At 38.3% G+C, this 26,320-nt stretch overlaps 1 protein-coding gene across 2 annotated transcripts; it reads right to left on the bottom strand.

Moving 5' to 3' along the window:
* Nucleotides 1–676: 676 nt before the first annotated feature.
* Nucleotides 677–25,394, bottom strand: miga1 (mitoguardin 1). 2 transcript variants are annotated; one of them, XM_034029078.3, is made up of 16 exons: nucleotides 25,113–25,394; nucleotides 23,743–23,922; nucleotides 22,649–22,829; nucleotides 21,998–22,125; nucleotides 21,424–21,550; nucleotides 19,883–20,019; nucleotides 18,861–18,984; nucleotides 12,115–12,215; nucleotides 8,951–9,069; nucleotides 8,755–8,827; nucleotides 8,056–8,142; nucleotides 7,188–7,286; nucleotides 6,413–6,547; nucleotides 3,743–3,796; nucleotides 3,085–3,201; nucleotides 677–2,067 (listed from the first exon to the last, which is right to left on the bottom strand). In XM_034029078.3, the coding sequence occupies exons 2-16, from the start codon at nucleotides 23,839–23,841 to the stop codon at nucleotides 1,852–1,854; spliced, it is 1,797 nt and encodes a 598-aa protein (XP_033884969.1). In that variant the 5' UTR covers nucleotides 23,842–23,922; nucleotides 25,113–25,394; the 3' UTR covers nucleotides 677–1,851. The 2 variants fall into 2 exon arrangements, with proteins under 2 accessions (XP_033884969.1, XP_033884968.1); XM_034029077.3 differs by having other exon boundaries at nucleotides 23,743–23,906; nucleotides 25,113–25,392.
* Nucleotides 25,395–26,320: the final 926 nt, after the last annotated feature.

The following is a 26,320-nucleotide window of genomic DNA, read 5'->3' as shown; positions in this document are numbered from 1 at the left end:
CCAAGACTATGAGTCTTGCTTGCTGTGAAAATTAACAACAGAACTTTGGGGAAAAATATGTACATGTTTACCATGCCCCAAAAATGAATGCGATGGTTGTAAGTAAACAATTGACAGCATATTTACGGATCATTAAACCCTTTTGCTGCATACCAGGGTTATGATAACAACTTAGAGAAAATCCCCACCAAGCTTAGTAAGTAATTAAGTTTAGGCCAGATGTTGCCTTAAAAATGTTTGCTTTTCAACTCCGTATCCATATACCCCAGTGATATTTTTGTCACTGACTGGTCTATTCCACCAACTGAGTTTACATACTTTCTCAAGCACACTGCTCCAAAACAATTATGAGCAGCCCATTAATCCATGTATTACTTGTGTAAATCCAGACTGTCTTGTCACTGTAGAATAAGCAGTACGATTTAAGATAACGCACTGTAAAGTCTGTTGTATTGCAAGCACCCAGCTGTGCAATCATTTCTTACTGAGATTACAAAACGGCCCCCTTCTGAAGAAAAACCTGCGTGCAAAAAAACAAGCTCAGTGGAGGGTCTAAAGAGATCCAGCCAACGCACAGCCGTCTCCCACGGCAAAGAATCGTGTTCAGCCAACGGGAGTGCTCTGTTCACCCAAGTGCTATAAAACACCAATACAAACAGACACACAACTACAGGGATTGTGTTTAGTCTTTATTTGTTGAGAATATATATATATATAATATACATGTATTTATATACACACACATAAATAAGGGACAATGCAGCTAATATTTTGTGGGGATGTGTTTCTTAAAGATCAGAGTTCTCTTGCTGACCTTTTAAAACTCCAATCAGCACATTCACATGCATTTTAAATTCAGATTAGCATTCCGCATACTCCGTGCAGAAATACTAACGTTGAACATAAAATCAAACAAAATGAATACCCCACATACAATCGTTCAGATTGTGAATATTGAGAATGCTGCTTTTGCTGGGTGGTATGCAGTTTGCAGAATGTAGCATTCTGGTGGAATTATCCCCAAAAGAAACAAACATTCACACAACTTCATTTGTTTAAAAATGGATTTCTGCCCATGTGCTCCAACAACATATGTGGAGTACCTGTCTCGCCAATCACAGGTTTGCTTCGATTATGAGGTGACAATGATTGAAGCAATGATGGATTTGTATACCGAGAGAGTAAGGCTTTTGCACATTAAAGAACAGAATGATACATTCACTGCAGCACTGCATTTCATTACACAAAACGCAAGCTTACAGCATTTCAAATAGAAGAGTGCTCTGCATGTACCAGCCGCTTGAGATCCATTATAATCTCAATAGGACACCTCTATCAAGGTCTACTAGTGATTACATAGTGTTGAAATAAGTGTTCCAACAAGGCATACAAAGCAGCAACGTGGCTTTAGGTTTACAATCGTAATACAGCATTAAATATCTACACCACAATCCATAGGACAAGCAACAACTCATTTCATGGCCACATATTGATTAAGGAAATAATTCACATGACAATTTGGCAGATAGAATTCCATAAATCTAAGGTGCAACACAATTGCAGGGATTACAGTATTTCAAATTAAAACAACCACCAAGATAAACAGCAAATCCTTTTCAAGTTGTTCAACAGATCTCACCAGGTTTAAAACCAAACAAATTTTAGTAATATTTATATATAAATAATAATAAAACATTGGAATTCTGAACCCGATACCATTCGGTGGAAACCTTCCCTGAGTCCATCTTGAACTTGCATTGCTGCGCATTTTGAGGTGCTTATAATTTCTTAGACACTAGGGCTCAGGCTAATCGAGTAAAGCTGGTCGATGTGCGTGCAGGTGCTGGGTCACTACACATGTGCCTCCAGTAGTCCACTGGTCACCACGTGGCTCTGGCCGCTCACACAGCCGTTGACGTGCCTCAGAGCCTCTGCTCCCAGGTAAGCCATGAGGAGCTCGGAGCGGCGGTGCAGCAGCTGCAGCATGTCCTCCGCCAGGCTCTCTGTGCTGGTGTACCTCACCTTCTCCAAGTCGAAAATGTCTTTGAGAAAGAACAGCACCTGATCCTGTGCGAGAGAACAGATTTGACTGTATCTTGCAGAGATTTGTGTTTTTTTTAAACCACTTTATCCCATTATGACCTTCTACCATTACATGTAATACATGTAGTAATAACGTTCCAATTAAATCAAATAGGTTTCTCAACTCATGCTTTTTCAGGAAATAGCATATTGTAAACCTCTCTGTTTAACAGATATCCTCAACTAACTAACCCACCCCCCTCTTTGTTCTGTGAAAGTCAAAAAACTGACAATTCAATGCAAAGTACTTCCTTTATAACCAAATAGAATAGACCCAATGTGTTAATCAGAATGGAACACTTGCTAATAGTTCTGTAAGTTTTTGTGTCTAACAAGTGTGCAACCATATGCTGTTTAGAGTTCTGTGCCAATTGACACTTCTGTGAGAAGACTGACCCATCCAGTCCTTTAGCAAAGACCTCATGTTCTGAACAGCAGTTCTGGGCCGGACTGGCAGGTTCTCTCTTTTTCATTGTAATAAATGATTTATTGGCATTCCACAGCTGCTGGGTTTGTCTATGCCATGCTTATCGAACCCAGCTAATGAACAAATAAATTAATACACAGTGTTTAGACACAGAAGACTGCAGAAATGAATAATTTAAACCCCAGTTATCTCTGCTCTTAAAATGTGTCAGGATTAAACCAACATGCCTAAAGGTAGTATCTTCATCCACTGCACCAAATCCTGCCTGTGGACACTTGTGGATTTTAGCTGAAGGAGGAACAGGAGTTATGCAGCCTTCTTACACCCATAACACTTGGCATGAGCAGAACTACAATAAATACCTTCTCCAGGGTAATATCAACACATTAAGATAGATGTTAAAACAGCACAAGCCTAATAGCCTTCAGGCTTCTGAATTAATACTGCTGTAAATCCCCATGGCGTTTGCACTCATACCAATTAGGTTTCAAAAGGCGCAAAGTCGTCCCAACCCCCCTCTTTTTTCCTGTTAGAAGAAGTGATTCGTACAATTAGTTCTATAGAAGTCCTTGTACCTTAAAGAAGGAGCAGAAGTCATGCAGGGAGCTTTTGGGCCCAAGAAATCCCCAAGCCAAAACTGGGCTGACGTGTTCACATACAGCATAGAAGTGTGCAATGAAGCCATCGGGCACCTGTTTATACCAACAATACAGGAATACATTTACAACACGTTGGGATCAACTGGAAACCGCATTATGATCCCCCCCAAAAAAACACTGATTTGCAGGTTGGAAACAAGACTTCCCTTGCATACATGGGAATGCAATGAATGTGTATTTCAGTAAAACAGAAGAACCGTGTGTAGTGAATTCCTATGTACTTAACACTTTCATGCACGACGACCTGATATGGGGACAGAGAACAAAAAAAAATACTCCTTTCTAGTCCTTATATGGGGATATACGGAAGATGCAAAGGCACGATGACCTCATGAGGATGTTGTGTTTCCCCATATAGCGGCACAGAATGAAAATGTTTTCCATTTATTAAAAATATATTTATTATGTGTCCAAAACTCCTTTTATCCCAGCTATTTTCAATATTTCATGCATTAAAGGGTTAAGTTTCAAGTTTCAGGTAGCAGGCGCTCATGTTTCCAACAATACTCATCATAAAATCTGGAATAGTTGCAACTGCTATCCAATGGGGGGTTGGAGATCTGTGTAACTTTACCTTCATGTGTTGCTTCTTCTGTTTCAGTACTGACCAACAGCTGGAAGCCACTGCCTGCAAACAGATTAAAAGGTCTTAACAACCCAGTGCTTTTCTATTTATCACTGAAAACCATGGGAATCTATGGTAGTAATCTCATTTATACACCAATAATACTGGTGAATACATTATGAGAGTAATTTGATGCAGGGTTAAAAGCTACTAGGGACTGCTGGCACAGAAAAATAAGCAAACAATTATAACAACTCGTTCCCAAAGTTAAGCCAACTGTCATTTCTTCAGACAGGTTTTCAAGAAGAAGTACTTCACATTCTTTTCAAACCCAGAAACAACATTAAGGAATGTAGACCCACATCACTGTGATGATGGCTTTCAGACCAGCCTACCACACTAATACTTTCCCAAAGTTTTCCAAATAAGGTCTTAAATAATCAAAACCCAGCAACGATGACAAAATATCCAGCTTCTGGGTGAGGGAAATACATCTTCTGGAATGAGATTTCTTGGCAACACATGTGTTGATATTGCATGATCAATAGAGTAGCAATATTTTTTACCGGTACAAAACCTTTCGTTTAGTAATTGTATGATTCATGATCTCTTTCCCCCATTAACTGTTCCTGTCTGATTAACTTTTGCAAGCCTATCTCACTTTTCAATGCATTATTTAGAATTATATATATATCTTTTTTTAATACATGTTTGACATTGACATTCATAAATCAAAAGGCCCCTCCGTTTGATTCATTGAAAGGTTTAAGACAATGAAAAAAAAAAAAAAATCTGTTAATAGTTTAAAAACAGGACATCTGTGGTTAGAAATCATATTCTTAACAATGGTTGGACTAAAAACTACACTGCCACAGATGTAAACCACCTACATGAAACCATGGCCTGAAATAAATCAAAATTACAGCTCCAAAATAACCATATTAGTCGTGATATTTTAGCAATGTTATTAAAAAAAAAACCACACTGTCATTATTTTGAATTGAATTAAAGTTGCTGCATTCGACAACTAAAGACACAGGATTATTTAACCCACAGGTGACAACCTTATTTGGACATCATCCTTCAGAATAGTGGGCAGCTAGGTCAGGGGTTTTCAACCAGGGGTACCCCTGCAGGACGACTCAGAAATGCACAAACAAAAATGAAAGAGAAAATAACGATCTTGAATTTTTTATTTTTAACGGTATTATAGATTCCCTAAACCATGATGTATACTTATTTAATATTTGGTTTAGCAGCTCAAAGTTAATGGCTAATAAAAAATAAAAAAATCTATCACATCCACATTTTCCACCTGTACGCATGCACGATTTCGATTGCATGGATTTCCACTCTGATATATAGGTGAAGCAGGTGTCTGGTGATTGTGCCTGGACAGCGCTCTGTGCTGCTCATGATCTTTGCTGTTTTCAACTTGTCGTATCAGTGAAGCACAGTGTTTCTGCTTTTAGAAGTATAAATGCTCTGGTAAACATAAATAATCATCACAATACTCATACTTTAACGGTTTTTGTTTATTACCGCGACTGCATTTTATTAACAGCAATAGCGGCTGGTTGAATATGTGTTCGGTGTTTGATACATTTCTTACTTGCAATAGAAAAATTAAGGAAAACACAAAGTGCAAAGCGACATAAACTTATACAGAGTCCCTTTGGATCATTTTTAGTTAGTAATTATAGTTTTATCTTGAGGTTAATGTTTTTGATACTGTAAACATTTGAAACGACACACAATTATGCTGAGGTGGGAAGTAAATAGTAATGTGAAACATTTACATTGCAGACTATTTTGTATTATTTAGAATGACTTTTTCCAATAGAAAGCGAAAGATTCCTTAATACTACTTTTTAACTACTCTTTGCATCCAAGTTTTAAGAATGAAGCCTACTGTTCGGTTTTCTGTCTCGGCAGTTTGTCAGTCCCAGACTGTTGTGTAAAATTATATATTAAATAAACGGGAGAAAAAAGAAATGTGTTAACCAGGTTATTCTGCCTTTTATTGCAACTGTGGTAGCATTCAGTGAGCGAAAATTGTAAAGGGTACTTTAGCTGAAACCTCCTGACAGAAGGGATACAGTTTCAAAAAAAGGTCTAAAACCTCTGCCCTAGGTTAAGCTCTGAGAGCTAATATTGATTGATTTAATGTGGGGCTAGTGCATTTGAGGCTGATCTCCACCTCCTTCTCCTTGTCTACAGGGAGCAAAGCCAGACACAAACTTGCAGTTTTCATGACTTCACATCACTGAGTCAGCCACTTCCCCACCTTCTCTCCTCTGCTATGCAAAACTGTTCTTCTCCAGCCTTTGATGGTTGGTTTGAATGGTGTTGACAACATGCTTTCCCTGTGCCGGGTGATGCATGGTTATTCTCCAGGTACAGCAGCATCCAAAAATACTGCTGGAGGTTCACTGGGCTGATTGTGCCACGGAAAAGCCAGGCTTCATTTGGCACTGATTTTTCATTTTAAAAGAGATTAGCCCAAGTATGCCCATAGGGCAAAGCCAAACATGTATTCATGCCTACAGGGTTATCCTACAAGAAGCACATGGCAGCAGTTGAGAAATAGAGCTGCCTACAGGCTCTTTATAAGAATACGCTGGGATTTCTAGGAGATTCCAGTAGAATTGTAACAAACCAAAACCCACGATTACTTACGGTTTCTTTAAAAGAACTATTGAGCCAGCGATTGTTCACAACATTCTGGATAGAAATGGGCGGATTTTCTAAATCTTCAAAAGAATCCATTAGAATGAAGTCCAGGACTATGTCATAAAAATTCAGATGCTTCACCTGTGAAGAGCACAAACAAGAAATCAATTATTATTATTATTTGTTTATTTAGCAGATGCCTTTATCCAAGGCGACTTACAGAGTGTGTGAACTATGCAACAGCTGCAGAGTCACTTACAACTACGTCCCACCCGAAAGACGGAGCACAAGGAGGTTAAGTGACTTGCTCAGGGTCACACAATGAGTCAGTGGCTGAGGTGGGATTTGAACCGGGGACCTCCTGGTTACAAGCCCTTTTTTTTAACCACTGGACCACACAGCCTCCTGTGTGGTCCACTGAGAAAATATCATTATGGTAACTCAAAAGATTCCTATGATTATCCAAATCCCAATCCGCTGATGGCCAGAGACAAGCATCTCAGGACAGTCTTTATTTGGACTAAATCTGCTAAATGTTAAATTCATCATTTTTATATTAAAACTGAACTTTATGTAAACCCATTTTCTTTTAGCATTTTTTTTTTTTTTTTTAAGAATTAGACCCCAATCAAACTTTAGAGACGAAAGGAGTAAAATTGTTTTATTATTTGATACGCAGTGTGGCAATTTAAAATGCCGGATAGATCAACCTCGACATCGATAGCTAACATTCCCCACAAACAAGCAATAGCTTCACTTGACCAGTTGTTAATAAACTCACCCCTCTTGTAGCAAGTTCTAGTTTGGTGTTCTCCCAGTGGTCTGTTTGCTCTAAGAAATCCATCATTTCCTCAAAGACCTCCTCAAATCTCTTTGGGCTCTGTAACAGTACAAACCAACAAGCACATCAAAGAATAGGCACCTTCACCGACATCAGGACTGGCAATCACAAGCGCCCCTTATTATCAGGGTTTCTGTAAGTGGGTAAACAAAGCAAAACTCGGACTGCAGGGATTTACTGAAAGTGAGAGATCAGAGACGGTTACAATCTCTAGAGAACTGCTGTCAAGTAACAATGAAGCTTTAAGGAATCGTGTGATTTCACTTAATGGAGGGATAACTCAATTGAACTTGAACAGTGGAAAATCTAAATATTGCTGCCACTTTGATCATTAAAAAAGGCACTTTGTGTATCAAGATTATTAAAATGAGTCTATTGTAGGTGACATTTCTAATGAAACTGAAAATATCTTATATCTTACCTCATATACATTACACACACCATACTTCTGTGTGAAATGTTTACAAATTTGTTTGATTCACTTTTCATTTAAAATAGTTGCCTTAAAAGCCTCCTCTTGTAAACACTTCTTTAGTCCCAATCTATTTAAGTTCTCTGCTTCACAGCCATCCCTGTAAACCTCTTCTGTAATTGGTTCTTGCCTTGTGTGTCACAATCACAAGTTGACTGGTTTTGTGTGTGTGTGATAAATTACAACAAACAAAAAGGAACCATTTCCACATGGCTGCCTTTTGACTTCAGTTACCATTTCTACCACTACACTGAACAAACCTCTCTCGCTTTGGAAAGATCGCATCATGATGATATAGCCATCACTGCTTAGTAAGTGTGTATTTACTAACATTACCTTGCGTGCTTTCACTATTATAGCTGACAAAATCTTTTTTCCTGTTTCAGCAAGAAATGTCCGAGTTCCAGCTTCAGAGAGAATGACCTAATAAAAGAAAAAGGGCGTTGTATTCCTTATCTTACAACAATTAGAGAAAACCCTTGTTTAGCAAACCTTCAAGCCTTTTCAAGTTACATCACACTGCTTGACTCTCCTGCACTACTTCCATGTACAATTTAGTGACAACAACTTATCACATGTATGTATTTACAAAAGTGGTTTACTTTAATTAAACAATGGGCCTTCTATTTGAAAAAGATAAATCCATGTGAAATAGGAGGTAGAGGTGTTCATCACAGTGTTTTTTTTTTTTTTTTAGAACAATCATGTTCATATTCTGCATTTCAGTAAAAGTAACAGAGTAACAGTTTGCAGTGCATTCTGGGTGTAACAAAACAAGGCATTTTAATACTGTACAGCGATAGTAAAGGCCATCTATGTTTTGGGAAATGTACCACCTTTTGCATAAGGATTTAGAAACGTTTATGAAACTTCATTTTTTTTTTAAACAGAAGACTGTTTTACACATCTAAGATCATAACAATAGAAGGAGATGTACTGATTTCATATTATTAAGGAAACAATCCATGAATCAAGAAGATCAAAGCAATCCAATGGTTAAAGAGGATACCACATGGGAAGCTTCAGAAAGTTTACCTGGCATGCCTGGCGTACACAATGTAATTTGGCGAGAAAGTCAGTGTCCCCCAAACACTCCAGCATCTCTGTCCTGAGAGAGAGAAAACAAAAACAGAGGTTTATTACCCAAGCAATCCCTTCCTATCAAGGTGCTACTGATTAGATATATTTCTTCTCATCCACATCCACACATAGAGGTTGGTACACTGCTTACCTCAGCACTCTGCAGGAGATTTTTCCTTCCTCGGCCTGATGCAGAGCCTCTTCGTACAGCGGGCAGTGACACAGAGCACCCAGAGCGAAGGCATTCCGAAGCTCTCTGTGCTCCGACAGCTGTGGAAACAAGAACAAGGACTTCTTAGTACCGGCCAGCTGCGGCACATATCTTTGTCTCTAAAATTAAGTCATTAAGCTGTAGGTTGGAAAATAGTAAAAAGCAAGAGTAGGCAAGTCGGAATGGGTTATTGGAATATTAGAATTTTCATAGGATATAAACCCCAGAAGCAATGTAATAAACATTTGTCAGTTTACCAAGAGTGTTAAATGCTGAGGTCATTACATGTATTAAATGAAAGCTATATATAATCTCTGTCAATAAGAATGCCACCTTATCCACATTCCAGCATGTTATCGCTGGGTAGCCGCTAAAATAGTGCTATTATTGAGTGTTAGGAGCCAAGACTGAGCGTTATCTCTTTTCAGTGAAGGCAGACAGAAGCATGGTGTGCTTTTAGCAGCATCAGTAATTAAATCACACGCAGCAAAGTAATTAATGTTTAACAGGTTCTAACTGCCAGTGCAGTCCTTTTCAGAACTAGACTTGGACAGACGTCTCTATTTACAACACCTCAGTCATAGAATCTCCATCCCTTCGGACACAGACAAAAACAGCAATTACAAAATGTTACTTATTTACAAAGCTTTGTCCAGATTATGGAGTGGGGAATTGGAAACAACTCCTGGAATAGAGGGGCACACCGAAATTAAAGGTAAATGGGGTTACACCTATTTAAGAGGAAAACACCCCGAGTGTAATTTACTGCAAATTTAATATACTGGTAAACCGGCATCCAACGTTAGAATCAACAACGGGACAGGGCTGTAAAGAAAAAAATAAGAATTCTTATCTCAGCATGAATACGTCCTCTGTGGCCAACCAGAAAGATAGATCCATCTGAGTTTAATGGCTACAACATGTGTTCATACCAATCTTGTTAACTGTATGTCTAGCAGGGTTCAGTTCAAAAGGAAGCCAGTTCCTACCCCAGCAACCCAGATTAATCATCGATCTGTCAATTCGGTTGACTAAAAAATTAGGAAGAAGCCCTGAGAATCCTGAGCGGTTTGATTCTTTCAGGCCTTGAGCCCCTCCTCCCTCAGCCTGACTCGTCTCTTTGCCGGCATGCCTGAAATACAGCGAGCGAGTCCCTAAATAGAGCAGCAGCTGTGAACACATATCAGCCATTGGATGCAAGAAAAACGCTAAACATTGGCATCAGCTGCTCCTTTATAACCAAAAGGATCTCTTAAATGACAAATGCTAGGGCATGTCAGTTTACTGATTTAAAGATAGAACATATTTTGTGACTTTTTCTTTAGCTCTATTATGAGTTTCTGTTATTTTGCAACTACACAAATACTATTAGCGCTACGAACTGGCAATGTTCTAGAAATTTGCCAACCTTGTTTGTTCTTCCTTACCAAAAAGCGGTCAGTGCCCTCCGACACTATCAGGTTTACACATATAAATTCATTGAGAGCTTGGCAAACAGTTCTCAAACATGGTTTCAGACCATAGTCAACAGTTTCAATGCAGTAAAATATGCCAAAGAATTAGAATTTGTATGATTTTTTTTTTAAGATTTCATAAGCCCTTCTTTTTAACAGTACAAACGTCTTATCCTGAGTTGCTTCAGCACTACAACTTTCCCCTACTGTACCCTATTCAAACCAAACACACAATCAAGTGATAACGTTTAGTTAGAATGATACTGGGAGATTACCATAATGCAGTGTTTTTAAAGGTACGCATTTGGTGACAAGAGAACTGAAGCTGGGTCAGACTGTACCTTATGTAACAATAGGTAGTCTAATCTGGATCAGTGAAACGAGAACTTAATGTACTTTTCAAAGTTTCATAAAAGACAAAACAGGCAAAAATAAGTCTGTGAATATGCGTTTTCTCTAATCTTCTAATAAGACCCTCTGAACTTCAGAATTAAAAAACATCTAGCAGACGTAGAAGAACATTCCAGCAGCAGTCAAAACAGTTACCATGGCAACAATCTCCCGGCAGCACTCGATTTCTGCTGCTAAAATATCGGAATTGTGGAAATTGTCCGGAACACACAGTTAAAGGATATCAGGTGTAGGGAGGCATGCGTTTTTGTGTATCTCAGACTCTCTGCCAAAACACGTGAACTGTCACACATGGTTTCAACAGGGACCAAAACAATCTACTGTGTAATCAAAGCATTCAGTGGTGTGGTCCGATTTGCATTGCATCATTAAAAATAGACTAGATATATAATCTTCAAACCATTAACACACCATTAAATAAGATGTGTTTTAAATCTAGGGCTCTCTCCTGGTAAAACCACATATCCTGTATAGATACATCCAGCCTAAAGTGGACAATTTTAAGTTCAATCAAAACACCCACAAAAACATGAGGTTCTCCTGCTGATGTGTCACTTTATTTTTTATTTTTTTTAGCATGTGAAATGTTTTCTCAGGTTTTCTGTTCGCTGGCAGTGCTGGTTTTGTGGCTGTTCAGGAGGAACCCATTCTTACCCCAGAGACAGACTCATCATCGCTCTGTCACGTTGCATGATCTTTTTTTTTTTCTGTATGTTTTTGTATGTTTTTTTTTTCTTCTGTATGTTAAAGCTAGAGCAGCCAAACTTTCTTTTAATGTTTATTTAAAAAAAAAAAAAAAAAATCAATCCTACACTTTACTGGACATTCTAGCTGACAAGTCATAAACAGCTGTGCGCTTTAGCTTCATGGTAAAATTCTAATACTTTAGTAGACGTGATTCATTAATAGCATCTAGGTTTACATTAGTCATAAATAGCTTTGAAACAGTGGCTGCTCATAAATATTCACACTGCAGTGGTTTTTATCCTTGGAGTGTTCTGTGGATTAATTACAGTTACAGGACTGAAATGTCAAGCTGCCTCTGGTTTGCATGCTCTGCTTCCACAATGCTCAAACTTTATTCACAAACCTTTAACCAGTCAGGTGAACTTGGTCATTGCATAGACTTGCATCATGCTTCACATAGAAACCACACAAAGCACTGCTATAACACACACACTCTTACCTTGCAAAGGCAATGGAAACCAGTATCTTCATGGTTTCTGTGCATTTTCTTACCTCAGCTGCAGATACGAATGAATCTGTAGACGCGATGCTCAATGTGTCCCTCAGACAGAAGTCATCAGAATCCTCTTTAACGGTGATATCGGTGTCTTTATCTATATATATTATATATATATAAAAAAATAATAATAATTAAATCTTTATCAATACAGGATGGGGCCTAAAAACACTGGTATTGTTTCAAACTCATGAAATCTAACAGATCCACTTTCCTATTTGCTATGACACAAATCCTTAATTAAAACCAGATTTATCAAGCTTTTGGTCCAGTTCAAAGTGTGGGTCTTTTTTTTTTGTTAAAAGCTGATTTTCTCACCGAGCTGCTTACAGTGTAAAATGAACACGAAGAGAACGTAGCTTAATATTTCAGGATGATGGGAATAGGGTTTTCACAAGATTTTTTGTATCTTCTCCTTAAAACAGAAATATGTTTTAGCTTCACTGTAATATATATGTCCTTTCATACTGTATTTAAAATCAATACTTCCCCTCAGGGACTATTCCTATTTAATTTTTTATTCAATACAAAAATTGCATAATGGCTGCCATTAATGACTCCTCAAAACAGTCAAGAAACTGTCAAAGCAGCTGAATTAAATTAGAAACGATTACCTCTAAATCAAGTCTTTGTGTCAGGCCAGGTCCAATTCATTTGCGAACACAGAGAAGTGCTATGAAGTGCTTCTGCAGCCAAGAAAAGTGAAGCTGCTTGTCACTTTGAAATGCTTAATGTTCTTGGATATTTTTATTTTGTCTGCTCTCCCTCCTACCCTCCACCCCAAAGAATGAAATTCAAGGCATATGTTGTCGTGTCTGTTTCACTGTCTGTTTCACTGACAAACTCTCCCAAGTTGTTACATCAAAGCTCTGCTGATGTTTTTCTAGTACAAACTCATGTTTCCGTTTCATTCTGGGCCGCGTTTCAGTCTGGTTTCGCTGTTGCCTGCTTCCTCTCCATATCAGCTTTCAGCTACCTAATGTCAAGGCTATCAGTTACTGTGGCTGTGCTAAATTCGGAGCCCTTACAGAGGGCAAGGGGCTTGATACCAGCATGCTCATTGGACCCGTTTACCAACGGATTCACATACCTTAACAGTGATTTCAAATGATCGCAATGGGTTGGACAGACGGACAACCTTTTGAAACTGCAGATCAAATTTCCCATGAAGCTATTGGTTTGTTAAATCACAGGACACTCTTGTAAATTGAGCGGTCACTTTTCTTTCCTGGGGAAATCCTGGGTTTAAATCCAAGCTTAGCCATTTATTAAAAAAATGGAGACACAACAATCTATGGCCTTGTGACAGACCCGGAGGCAAAATGACAAGTTTGTAGCTGTATTTTATTCATTTATAACAAAACAAACAATAACACAGCTCATAACACTCACCAACACGCTCCTCAAACAGTGCACCTTCCTCCCTTATATATTAGTGATGTGACAATTAATCAATAAACACCCCCACATTCCACACGTGAACAATTAACAAACACACACACACACACACACACACACAGTCACAGACCTATAAAACATTGTAGATGCAGGAGCAGAATTGCTTGTGGAGTTTCCTGTCTCGTCAGTGCTGTACTGTTACAAGAAGTAAACAGATTTCATCTTTTTTTTAAATGCAGAGTTTGGCACACACATGCTTCTCATGACTTGAGAGGGGTCGAGGAAAGCAGGTGATTTGCTATATCTTGTAGAGGACAGGTCAATTAAAGCAGAGCTCAGCACGGACGCTCACACACAGTATCAGTGGTCAGCTATCCCCCAGGCGAGAGACCTTGAAGTCAAACATCTTTATTAGGACCAGATTCACACTCTCTGCAGTGTATTGCATCCTTTGAGATGCAACCAGGAAGGCCTGTCGTGTGCGACATCCTGATGTACCAAACAGTGTAAATAAACACTGTATATACTGCTGTATAAAAGTCTAGTGCTGTATAAAACTGTATAATGCCCACCTACACACAAAAAAAAAAACTCATGTGATATTGCATTGCTTTAATATGCTGAGCGTCACACTTATTATGTTTATTTTTGTTAATGAGAATCCATTCAAAAATGATAAACAGAAGAACTATTTCCTAAGTGTATTTAGTACAGCTTCTCCCTTTATACGATTGTACATACAGGGTGTGTAATGAAGTCACACCCTAGCAGACACAGAACTCAAAAGAATCGTCCTGAATTAACACGCTTTAGAACTATCTTTGAACAATCCATGCTTGAACTGTGCAAATCGTAATGAAAACCATTAAGAATGGACAAAATACTTTCTACGTCGGGTTTTCTTCCTAAGATTTAAAAATCTGTTTTGGTTGGTAATTGCAAGCCTCTATGGTTTAAGTTATTGCAAGCATAAGTACTATGGGCCAACACTGGCTAACAAAATGACAAAGAATTTAAACAGAGACAAAACATGGAAGCGAGGAAAAAGTATGTGAGTAACACAGAGTCCATCTCCACCACAGCAGTAACACAATTACAGTTATTAATAACATATAAAAGCAGAGAACCAAGAACCTACAACCAACGTATGGAAATGTAGGTGTGCTACATGGATAGATTCCTCCACTATATCCCCGTCACTGGGGATTAAAAAAAATAAATAAAAAAAACTCCCTTTTTAGATTTAAAAGAATAAACAGTAAACAAAGTTAAGTCATGATCTACTGTAACAAGCACGCAGAAATGCTGCTGCACTTCCAAAATACCAGCAAGATAAACTTTTTTTTGTTTTGTTTTTTTTAAAGTTTCAAGTTGGCAGCAAAACGCAAGCTCAAACAAATTCCTGGCTTTCAAATCCTGCTTTTTATGGATGTATATGATGGTACAGTTCAGGAGGCAGCAGAGTCTGAAAATCCCTTTCACCAGCCAAAAAAGTAGCGGTTTATCACAGCCCACAAATAAAACCATATGCTGTCAAACTCTTGAATTGTGGTGGCCAACTGCTGTGATTTTCTACACGAGGAATGTTTGCAAATCATTATGTTAAGCGTTTGCAGACCTTGTAAGGTATTTGCGTGATCACTGGATTTCATTATCAAAGGAAAACCCAGCTGCAGAAGTCTAAATTGTGCTAAAACATTATGCAAGGACTTACAGAAGAACACAGCAGGCTATCTTGAAACGCTGGTTTTCTCTCCTCTCACAGTTCAACAGAAAAGGGCTAGTTGTAAGTGCCCACAAATTGGGAATATCGCCAGTGAAGCAGCACCTTAAAGGACAGTCATATCACAAATCCATGTCACCTGCGATACTCTGAAGGTTCAAACAATAAGGACCTAAATATCATGGAATATGCTACAACTACAATGGCCTTTTTGACATGTGTAGTAAAGCCCTTTCACTGCCAAAACCGGATGACTATAGGAGGGCCTAATCATGTGAAATGAGTTCTGGAGGATTGAGATCACATAAAAAAAATTAACAAAAAAAAAACCCACCCATGCAGTTGACCAGAATACGAAACTTGCTAGTGTTGTCTGAATGGATTTGAAAAAGGAATTGCCCTCTCAGACAGAGGGTGCTCTGATAAGGTTGAGGGGTAGCGCTCCAACTGCAGCTGTGTCTCCTGCATCTGCTCTGTGGCTAAACAAATCCGCCCAGCACCTATGTATGTGCAGACACATCAATAACATGTAAAGTTAAATAAATACATCTGTATTAATATTGCTTTATTTAACCTTCTATAGGCAGCTTTTTGCATAGCACACAGTGCCCCCTGTTGAAGGACTGCAATGCTGTATATCTTTAACTTGCTCTTTCGGATTGATGCTTTTGTTCGGTTACCTTGTTAACCCTCTAGGTGGAGAATTAAGACCTGCCCCAAGCTATTAAGAACAATGGTCCAGTCTGTCACACATCCAACAATACCGCTGGCTAGTGAAGACATTGATGATGAGTAATGTCTTATTGCTTTAGAACATGGGTACACTTTGGATGAAAAAGACGGTCTTGGGGCTTTTATTACAGGGCTCAAATGAATGGAAATAGCATGATCCGACAGCTGGGAAAGGTCAGATATAAAATGTGCTCAGGCAGACCTGGCTGATTCCTGCTGAAGTGGAATGTATATGATAAACTCAGCTTGGGAAAGCTATAGATAGAGTGAGATCTGGACTGTGCATGTACAGTATGGGGACACTGGGCTTGCTGCAAAGGGCACACATGAAAACACATGGACGTTGTACATATTTTAACCCTTTCATACATGGGGACCTCATATGGGGACAGATACAAAGAAAAAAACGGTACTAGTTTATATGGGGACATATGGAATATGCAAATATACATTGTTCTTCACAACTAAATAAAACCTAAAAGTACAACCCTTTCTGGCTTGTCATCAGAATCCAATACTATGCTAATTTCAAGGTTTATTTCCCGTTCTGTCATTCTCAAAAACAGCAATCTCTGGCTTAGGCATACCATGGGGGTTCTGACCTTACAAAGTTACATTATCTTTAGAGAATATGGAATTTGAGAGAGAACTGCAGGTCCATGCGTGTATACAGAACAGCTGATCTACCCAATCAGGTACTCTGCATGAGGTGCTGGCTGTTTCCACAGCGTTTCACTGTTAGCTTCCAAAGCCTACTTCGCAGACCTATCTGCTGAGTTAGGCGACAGAGAAGAATGCCAGGGAGCCTGTCCAGGGCTATTTTTAGCTCAACCTTTTCCCAGGGGAGGGTGGCTCCATTTAGGAACCGGGTCTTGAAAAGACCAGGGCAGGGCAAGGTGCTGCCCCCTGGTGTGGACCACAGGGAACAGGTCCCACAAACAGACCGTCTCACTCTCTACCTCTTTCTCAGAAGAAGTCTACTTAGCAGACCCCTTCTTTTCAGGCATAAACCATTAAGACTTCACAGAGTGAGCAATGGCAGGCGAGCTGAGAAGGGTAAATGCACTTAGTTGCCTTGTGGTTTCCCTAGAGTCCTACTGGAAAGAAATGAAGCAGCCAGACTGGAAAGTGGATTATTATCAATACTAAGAGTAATTTGATACTTTAAAAGTCTGCCTAATAATGTCAAGTGTTATGTTTGCTGTACCTGCCAGCCACAGCACATGTAATACAGAAATATTCATTATGTATGCAGGTAGAATTGTATTTTATGACTAGGGTCTATTTTCTTAGTTATAGCACACATAAAAAGTACTAAAAGTATTCTGGCTGCTGAATTTTTCTAATCATCTGGAAGCATTCCCAGATGCACAAAATGACCTGTGACAATTTGTATCTGAATGCTTGTAAAACAGCTAGCAATCATTAAGAGAGACAAACTACACTCATGGCACACTCATGACTCCCATTTGTTAGCATAATTCATCTTTATAGTTAACATTGCCCGGTATTTTTATATAGCTGCTGGCAGCCCAGTAAGAGGCCAATAAATATTATTTACAACTCCCAACCGTAGAGGAAATTCAATTTTTTACATCCTCATTTAACACACTCAAATTCAGAAATCATAACCATGTTCTATACTTTAAACGTAGCAGCCACAATGTGATGGCTACCTAAAGTCAAACCTCCCTGCTACTAAAATGCCAAGACATTCACCCATTTGTGGAGCACTTGTTGAGCGACAAGTGGAAGAATCCCAATATAATAAGTGTGTCTGCTGTGATTTGCTTTGTATGCAGGTTTCCAGAGGTGACATTGTCACTTATGGCTGCACTGCTTTAGACATGTGATGAATTATGTTATAGGCATATTGCGATTAACCTCTACGAAACTTGGAGCAGAAGGCTTTATGTAGTTTGGTTGTGCACAGAATGTAGAAAGTGGTTGGATCTTAAGCTGTTAAATGGTGCTGCTCAGGTTGGGGCTAAACATAAGAGAAGATTAAGAAATAGGGACAGTACAAATGAAGGACCTCAAGTCTTGCACCAATGGAGCAACGGGCTGTATTACTGAACCTTTCAGAGACCCACAAAGACAAAGCAGAGCTCGCTCACACACACACACACTGAAACTGACACCAGCTGGGCCTGCAGGGTAAACGCACACTGGAACTAGATGCTTTATTTTAATCACCTATGACACAGAAACTGAAAGGTTTCTGTAAAAAACTATTTTTACATTTCCGCAACACCAGTTGTGATGTAGTGTAGTGTGTCACCACCTACGATGTGTCACTCAATCACCAACAGCTGGTGCAAATACTGTAGCGATTAAAAACCATCATCTGTTTTTAGTTTTCTGAAGTTTCAGGTTGCATTCTTGTAAAATATGAAATGGCCAAATTGCTTATTTATGCTTATATGCTCTACTGTTTCTACTGATAATTCATCCCTGACACAATGGAGGTAATGGAAATATATAGCTCCATCACAGTCCTGGAGTCACACAGATCAGGGCTGCCATGTCTTAAAGTGAATTCCACCACTCCAGCTTCAGAGCTGTCAAACCCTACACATTCATGAGCACCTCAGACTTCACATGCATGGCAGGGAGTCAGGCAGGGAGCCAGCGGGCTGAAGGGAAGTCTGTTTCTTAGCGGTTGTAAGTGATCGGGGCAATTACACCGTTTAGATCATGTGTGACTTAATATGTGCACATCTGCCATTCCCTTTTATAAAGAGTTTGACATTTATAAAGAGTTTGACGATTAATTTAATTGGTTTAGAGATGTACAGCCTCACTGAAAGGAGGCCTGAGTCTCAGGCAGGATTGCTAGTCTGGTTTATTTTGCAAATAGATGAATAAACACTGTCACAAGTGGCTTACCAATGTCATTAGCAAGAGACGAGGGATCTGAAGCCCCCAGAGTGGCCTGAAACTCCTCCTGCAGGCGGTAAGCTCTCTGCAGCAGAGACTCCAGTTTGTGGATGAATTCAGCACTAATGATGTCCTGCAGGAGAAAGGACGTTTCAGAAACCCCTTGGCAAAATGATGCCCTCGCAATTCGTAAAGGGTTCAGATGTTTCATATAGTGAATAAATGAAATACCCAGGATGTACTGGATCTAGAATACTAAAAGTGGTCAAAAGTCTTCATCTGTTTCTAACATTCCAGTAAATGCTTGATATATTAGATTTTAGTGCCAACTGCCAAAGACAAAATACCCTTTTTACACAGACTGTATATGACGTTGCACAAGTGGCGCCTACAATTATTTTCCGTATTACTGGAGACTTTTATTGAGCCTTTGTTTATACAGCATATTACTTCTTCACCAAATGAATTAAAATACCTTCTTTAAATATTTACATTTGAGGTTTGTCTCAGCTCGGAAAATGCGTGCTGTAGCTGAAGTCATTCTTTGACAATTCAAATTATCAACAGCCAGCATTACCACAAGACACGCTTTCAAATAATAATAGTGGAACACAGGCTTTTCATAACAATCTGAAATCCATTCATAGGTTACATGAATATACAGGGAGAGTGATAGTTGTGTCAAGGCTTTGACTAACATCCACTGACTAACTTGAAGTGTAACAAACCAGAACAATTGTACCTCAGGGTGCAGAATTGGCAGGACAGAACTGCTGACCTTGAAATATAAATGTAATGCATTAAAGCTATACAGAAAGTTGGGCTGGATTACTAAGCATTTTCTCCAGTTTCGAACATTTTCTTTTTTGAAACAGCCAAGGTGTATTTTTATTACCAAAGGTATTTATTAAACATTTTCAAGACTGGAATTATGTTTTACCTGGCCTCCGTTGTCTCTTTTCTTACAGTTACTTGACCTTTTATTTGGTTTGATCATTCTAGTTTTGAATTAAGATAAAACCGCATCTCACCTCCACGCTCTCCTCTGCTATGGCGTCTCCAGCCCCCAGTTTGACGGAGCTGTAGCTGGCCTCATCCTCGGCCTGACGGCTGCGAAAGGTCAGGGCCTGTTCCCAGCGTCTCAGGGCCTCCTCAAACAGCTCCATGCCTGCAGTGACATTTATAAAATAGCATACATTAGGTCTGGAGTCATGGCGATAAAATGCTGTCTGAACTTGTTCCACAAGATTCGGTCAAGCTCACGGTTAATGCTATCAATACTCTTGAGCCAATTTAGATGACCTTGTTCTGCCTGTGCAGATGTAAAGACACGCATACAGCAAAAAATTTTGGATACTGTACCTTAAAATTGGAAAAGAACGTTCTTTATGTAGTCCAATCGTGGAGGATTTGAAATTTCATCCTAAATCTATGACTTACTGTGACAGCTTGCTCTTGATTGTAATGATATTTTCACATGCATTTATTATTATTATTATTATTATTATTATTATTATTATTAGTATTATAAAGTACATATGTGCACAGCATTTAACTGTATTGTTCATACATTCACATGTATCACAGGGAGATACATGGAGTGTCAGGCTTTCAACCACCTTTTTCAGAGAGTTAGTATAAAAACTTATAAGGTTGTGCATATTGAAAAGCACACTTAAGTGAGCCCCAACACTCAAGGGTTGTTTAAGAATAATACTAAAAACACTCAAGAATACTTACTGTTATGTACAGCCCTGTTTTAAATATATTTAGTATTGTATATTTATTGAACCCTGGAAAGAATAATCAAGTTAATCAGAAAGAATATAAATACAGGATGAAATTACCCCAGGAACTCTGCTGAAGTCATTTTGGATTGATGTCTTGGTCAAATCATACCAGCAAAGACTTTTCACTTTCAGTATTGAGTTACTCGGGCAGAGCTTAAAAAGGTTTTTTTTTTTAAAACCCTGAACCACTTTACTGGCCTTAATTGTAATTCATGAACTCCCAGGCCCTGCTGTATTTAGACTTTAATAGCCCTGCTAATGGGAGAGCCAATATAAAAACAGTATTTTGAAGCAACTGGTGAATTTTCAGCCACAATATGCTAAAAATGCTGTAGGCCTAGCAAAACCAACAGCAGTTATGGTTCCCATTTGTAACCTTATATTTCTGTTTATTACCGATGCAGAATGTTGTACTCTTCCTAGAGTTCCCCTATTCCAGTTTTTTTATTGATACAGTAGATACAGAGAGGAATAGTGACAGGGGGATATTAGAAACAAACATTAAAAAGACAAGAAACGCTTTTCAAACTCAAGTCTGAGGTTTCCAGGATGTTTCAAAATACAGTATTAACAACAACAAATTGGCTCAAGATGGTAAAAAAAAAAATGTAAAATTTTAAAATAACATGGTAAAGGAGGAGTGATACAAGCTTGCTGGACCCAAACTATTTTACAATTAAAAAAAGAGACAGACAGAGAGAGAGAACAGCAATACTGGGACTGTAACCAGCATGCAATGCTACAACATTTAGACAAGTAATAATGAAACTACCCTCACTCACCCATCAGGTACAGGTTTTCAGGAGTAGTTACTGGGATATTGACCAAACTCAATTCAATATCATCTGCTGCTTTATCCCAGGAGTGGTTGGCACAAGCACAGCTGTTTGAAGAATTGACACTCTTCACCTGGGAGGGATCGGGAGAAAAATCAATAACGGCTTTAAGAAAATGAACCCTTGTAGCCATATATCCTTTAAGCCTTCCAGTTCCTCCCTATATAGGTGGTGTATACCATTCATGACCTACCTGTAAGATTAATACCCTGCAAATTAAACGGTTTAAATTTCACAATCGTTTGTTAACCTCCAACCAATTTTGACATTTGACTATAAAATGTCATCACTCTGGAAAACATCCTCCAAACTGTGTAACTAATCAAGATATGCATTATTAATAGTGGTTTGACAGGAATTAATATTAACAAGGGAGTATTCCTTCTGCAAAAACACACAACGTACCAGAAATGAAGCGGTTTAATCTAAACTCTAAAGGCACTTCACGACAATGGATTGTAATTTGCTGCCTGCTTGCAGGCTAGCTCCGGGTACCATAAAACCTTTTTAATACACTTACCGAGGCCAGACTCTGCACTGAGCCTGAAAACTTGCTGTACAGCTCTCCATTCGAATACACGTTACATAACTGACCCTTGGAGTTTAGGGAAAGGCTGAGGTTCTGACGACTACTTGTGCGACTGGAATCTGTAACAGAGAGAAAAGGGTGAATGCATCATTCTGTCATCATTAAATTGAAATGCAAATCTGAAGAGTTCAACTTTAAAGACGCATGAACTTCAGTTGAGTTTACAGGAAGAAGGGAGAGTGTGTGTATAAAGTAGAACTCATTCCACAGTCACCTAACCTGGATCTGCTAAACTTATAAGACAAAACACAGACATAAAAAAGCTTTTGCATGTACAGAAGGTGCAGGGTGTATTCATTTTTACTGTTGCAATTCATACGTTGAATAGGACAAGACAGTCTAACTGGGCTGAGCCGTCCTAATTATTTCAAAGCATGCTAATGCTATACGAAAGTGAAGTATGATTTATTTATGTAATCAAGTTTATTTATTATAAGTGTTTGAGAAGCAACATAGAACCACAGATTATATAAGTATGCTACTGCGTTATTTTAACTACACTTCATTAAGCCTGTCTGATCTAGGAGCTGAAGATTGTCACACCTAAAAGAAAGACAAATCCCCTGCTGGCTGTCACTTTACCTTTTTCTGAAGGAGCAGTTCTGAGGAACTCTGGTACAAACTGCTCCTGTTCCCATGGAGATGTTGCATTTTTATTTGTTTTCCCTTTTCTTCTTTTAAAGTGACGGGCAAGAAAAATAAGAGATACCGCACTGAAAGCTGTTACTGCAAATAGCTTCTTAACACTGGGGGTAAACTTTACCTGGAGACGAAGAAGAGAGAGAAAAAAAAGGTCAATTCAAAGTCAGGTATGCTGCTATAGCAACTTTGTCCTACCGTTGAGGAATGCTTGTCTGGAAATGATAAAACAAAATATAATCATTTCTTAGAAAGTTTTTTGTAGTATTTTTAAATGTAGAACTACTCAGGGCTAGATTCTCAAAGCCATTTACTCCAAATCGTTTTTAGCATTATTTTTGTCTGATGGGGGGGAAAAAAAAACACAAAACACCATTTACAAGTCTAAAACGAATTAAAAAAAACAACTCAAGACTACCCACAAGCCCCAGCGCCAAACATCTGAGTTGAATAGTTCTGGTTTGGTAACTTTACTGGGTGTGTTATTACTTTGTGAAAATATCCTGACAATGATGTTTTGGACTAAATAGCTTTGAGAATCTAGCCCTAAGTGCTTAATAGTTAAGGAGGACAAGTTGACACCAAAAACAAATCTAGCTCCAGTACTGCCTCTTATTGGCTAGTAAAGATCCTCAATAACTAGCATCTCTTTATTACTAAAGCGCCCATCGTAACAAACTTCTACATGAAGAACTTCTTTAAGAATAATGTGCAACCTACAAAAGGTGGTCATTAACCCTTAGTCTGCTGTGATCTACTTTGTTTAAGAGGAATGCTGCCAAGTTAGCAGTGACATGTAATTTATCATAATCTTCTGTTCATGCCAATGGTTAGGTGATCTCCAGTAGCCTTTAAAGCAAGGTGTAGGGAAGAGTTAACATTGCTAGGGACAATGCTGGACCTTTCATAATAGCAACATTTTAAAGAGATCATAATTTTTTTTATTTTTTGCAATGCGAACATAACGGCTTTTGCTCAGAAACGCTGGAGAATGAATCGCGATTGCCAGCTGACAAAACAATCACACTGCTTCTCACCTGGGGAAGTGAGTTGTATAATGACAGAGGAAGATCAAGAACCCGAAGAGTCAGGGCCTGAAAGGAAGCCTGGGAGTTGCTTAGCGTGTCTTCTGTCATGGTTCCTCTCCCATAATCCCTTCAAGCTGCCGTCTACCTGATGCTCATACTGCTGACGGATGTCCCTTTAGGGAAATAAAACTAAAAAATAAATTCTTAATACCTGCAGTGTGCCCCAAGAAATAAAGCACTCTGAAGGATAATTGTAACTAAACCCCAAAAGAGTTTGATAGAATACCAAGTTAATAGTGGATACATTTTCTTGATTAAAAAAAAGGAAATGAGTCAATGAAAACATATCTACATATCACTCTCAGTATATATATATATATATATATATATATATATATATATATATATATATATATATATATATATATTCTGCTAGATTAGAATTTCCTCCCTTTACAACAGGTTCCTATTCATTATAAGTGTAGACTGACTTGAGTGTAGCTGAGCATCTAACAGTTTATATACCAGATCTAGTCACTGAACCCATTTATAAAAATTTAGTATGGATAGTATTCACTACAGTCAGGGGCGACAGTGAAGAAGAATTGCATCCAATTATTTGATTTAAGAATAATGCTAAATCTTTAGTCTCAAGATTAAAAATCCCTTTCTGGTCCATGAAGCTAACACACAACATGACACATTTCAAAGCTCATCATCAAAGCTTAAATGAGCTGCCAGCATTTGTACAGATAGTATCATAAGCAGCGGTGTACTTACTTGATTATGTATAAATAAAATTTCACATCAGAGCTAGAATCAATTAGTCAGAGCACGGTTCTTTCCCATTTAACTAGGCTACTTGATTCTGTGACAGACTTTTAACCATTACTATTCTCTTTTCCGGTATTGTAGTAACATTTAAAATAGTTTACGTGTAATCGATGTCTAAATGAAGAAGTTTATTTAATTAATGACGACGTTGATTTTAAATGGAAACATCCTAACGACGGGATGCAGTGTGAATGTCGCACAATAAATTCGGCAGACTTGTACTGCGTGGGGCAACGCTGTGCATATTTAGCTGCAGTATACCTGCAGTCCATTATTTAAAAATCAAACAAAAGGGCAGATTTTCATCACAACTGGAAAAAAAAGTCTTGCATAAAAAAATGTATGAGATCAGATTACAACTCTGCAAAGCAAAGCAAAAATATGCAATAGCAATGCTGTAACACACGCGGTTTCATTTTCAAGCTGCGGAAACACACTCCCTAATACAAAATCACTAGCATCCATAACGTAAGGGACTCATGGAGATCTTCTCAATGCTGTGATAAACACTTTAGATTTTAATGAAGTATTACAAAATTCCTTACCTCAAATGTGATTTTCATTTGATCAGATATTAAACGCGATATAGAGACCACGCCTAGCAATTCTACATCGTGGTCTAGCTGCTGAAAATGTTTTGATCCCAGGAGCAATTTTCAGCTGTACTGAAGGAACTGCTTCCTGGGTCAGTGGAAGCACAAATCTGCTGTAGTAACATTCGTATGTTAATAATAATATAGAGCTGTCAACAGAAACGGTTTAAACGGTATCGTACGATTTTGTAAACTAAATACAGAACTTAGAATCGATTTGGTATCCCATCAGAAAATACGTATAAATATTTGGAATTTAAAACGGTGTCTGTCATACAGCACTTGTGAGTGCAGCACCTTGCCATATCTGCCTGTTCTGAGAATTATCCAGTTACAGTGATTTGAATATTTTAATTCAAGAAATATTATCCATTATTATCCTTGTATTATCCTTTACAAATTAGTTATTGCCTTATGTCCTAAGTACTGTGTATTACACCACATATTAAAATTACAAGGAGGCTGTGTGGTCCAGTGGTTAAAGAAGAGGGTTTGTAACCAGGAGGTCTCCGGTTCAAATCCCACCTTAGCCACCGACTCATTGTGTGACCCTTTCAGGTGAGACGTAATTGTAAGTGACTCTGCAGCATGATGCATGGTTCACACACCCTAGTCTCTGTAAGTCGCCTTGGATAAAGGCGTCTGCTAAATAAACAAATAATAATATTACAATACAAAGTGTAGTAATTATTCACAGCATTTCAGCAATTGACCATGACATGTTTTCAAATGAGTCTTTAAACATATGTTTCTAATGACAAGTCATAAAAGACTGATCTTTAGTTTAAAGGTAATAGAGGAGTCTAGACTTGGAATTGATTAAAAGGGAATTGGGAATAGATTTTTAATAAGGAATTGCAATTGAAAGAAGGGAATTGCCTCCAACTCTGTTAATCAATCCTGTGTCAGGAATTATCTTCAATTAGAGTAAACAATATATAACATGTCTTTAGGATTTGCATAAATCCCCTGTTTGTGCTAAATTTGCAGCTAAAATAATGATTTTAATTTTTGAAAAATTGGGACCACAGTTTCTTCGGTGTTGTTTTTACTCTGTTAGTCACGAGAATTCAAGTAGTAAAGATGATGCACGATTTATTTTATTTTATTTTGTATCTAGTACCGCAGTACAGTACTAAAGAAACTTGAAATTGAAGAAA

This window comes from Acipenser ruthenus, chromosome 12, assembly GCF_902713425.1.
Source record: "Acipenser ruthenus chromosome 12, fAciRut3.2 maternal haplotype, whole genome shotgun sequence".
NCBI classification, from domain to species: domain Eukaryota; kingdom Metazoa; phylum Chordata; class Actinopteri; order Acipenseriformes; family Acipenseridae; genus Acipenser; species Acipenser ruthenus.
This window is presented reverse-complemented; position numbering and strand designations above follow the sequence as displayed.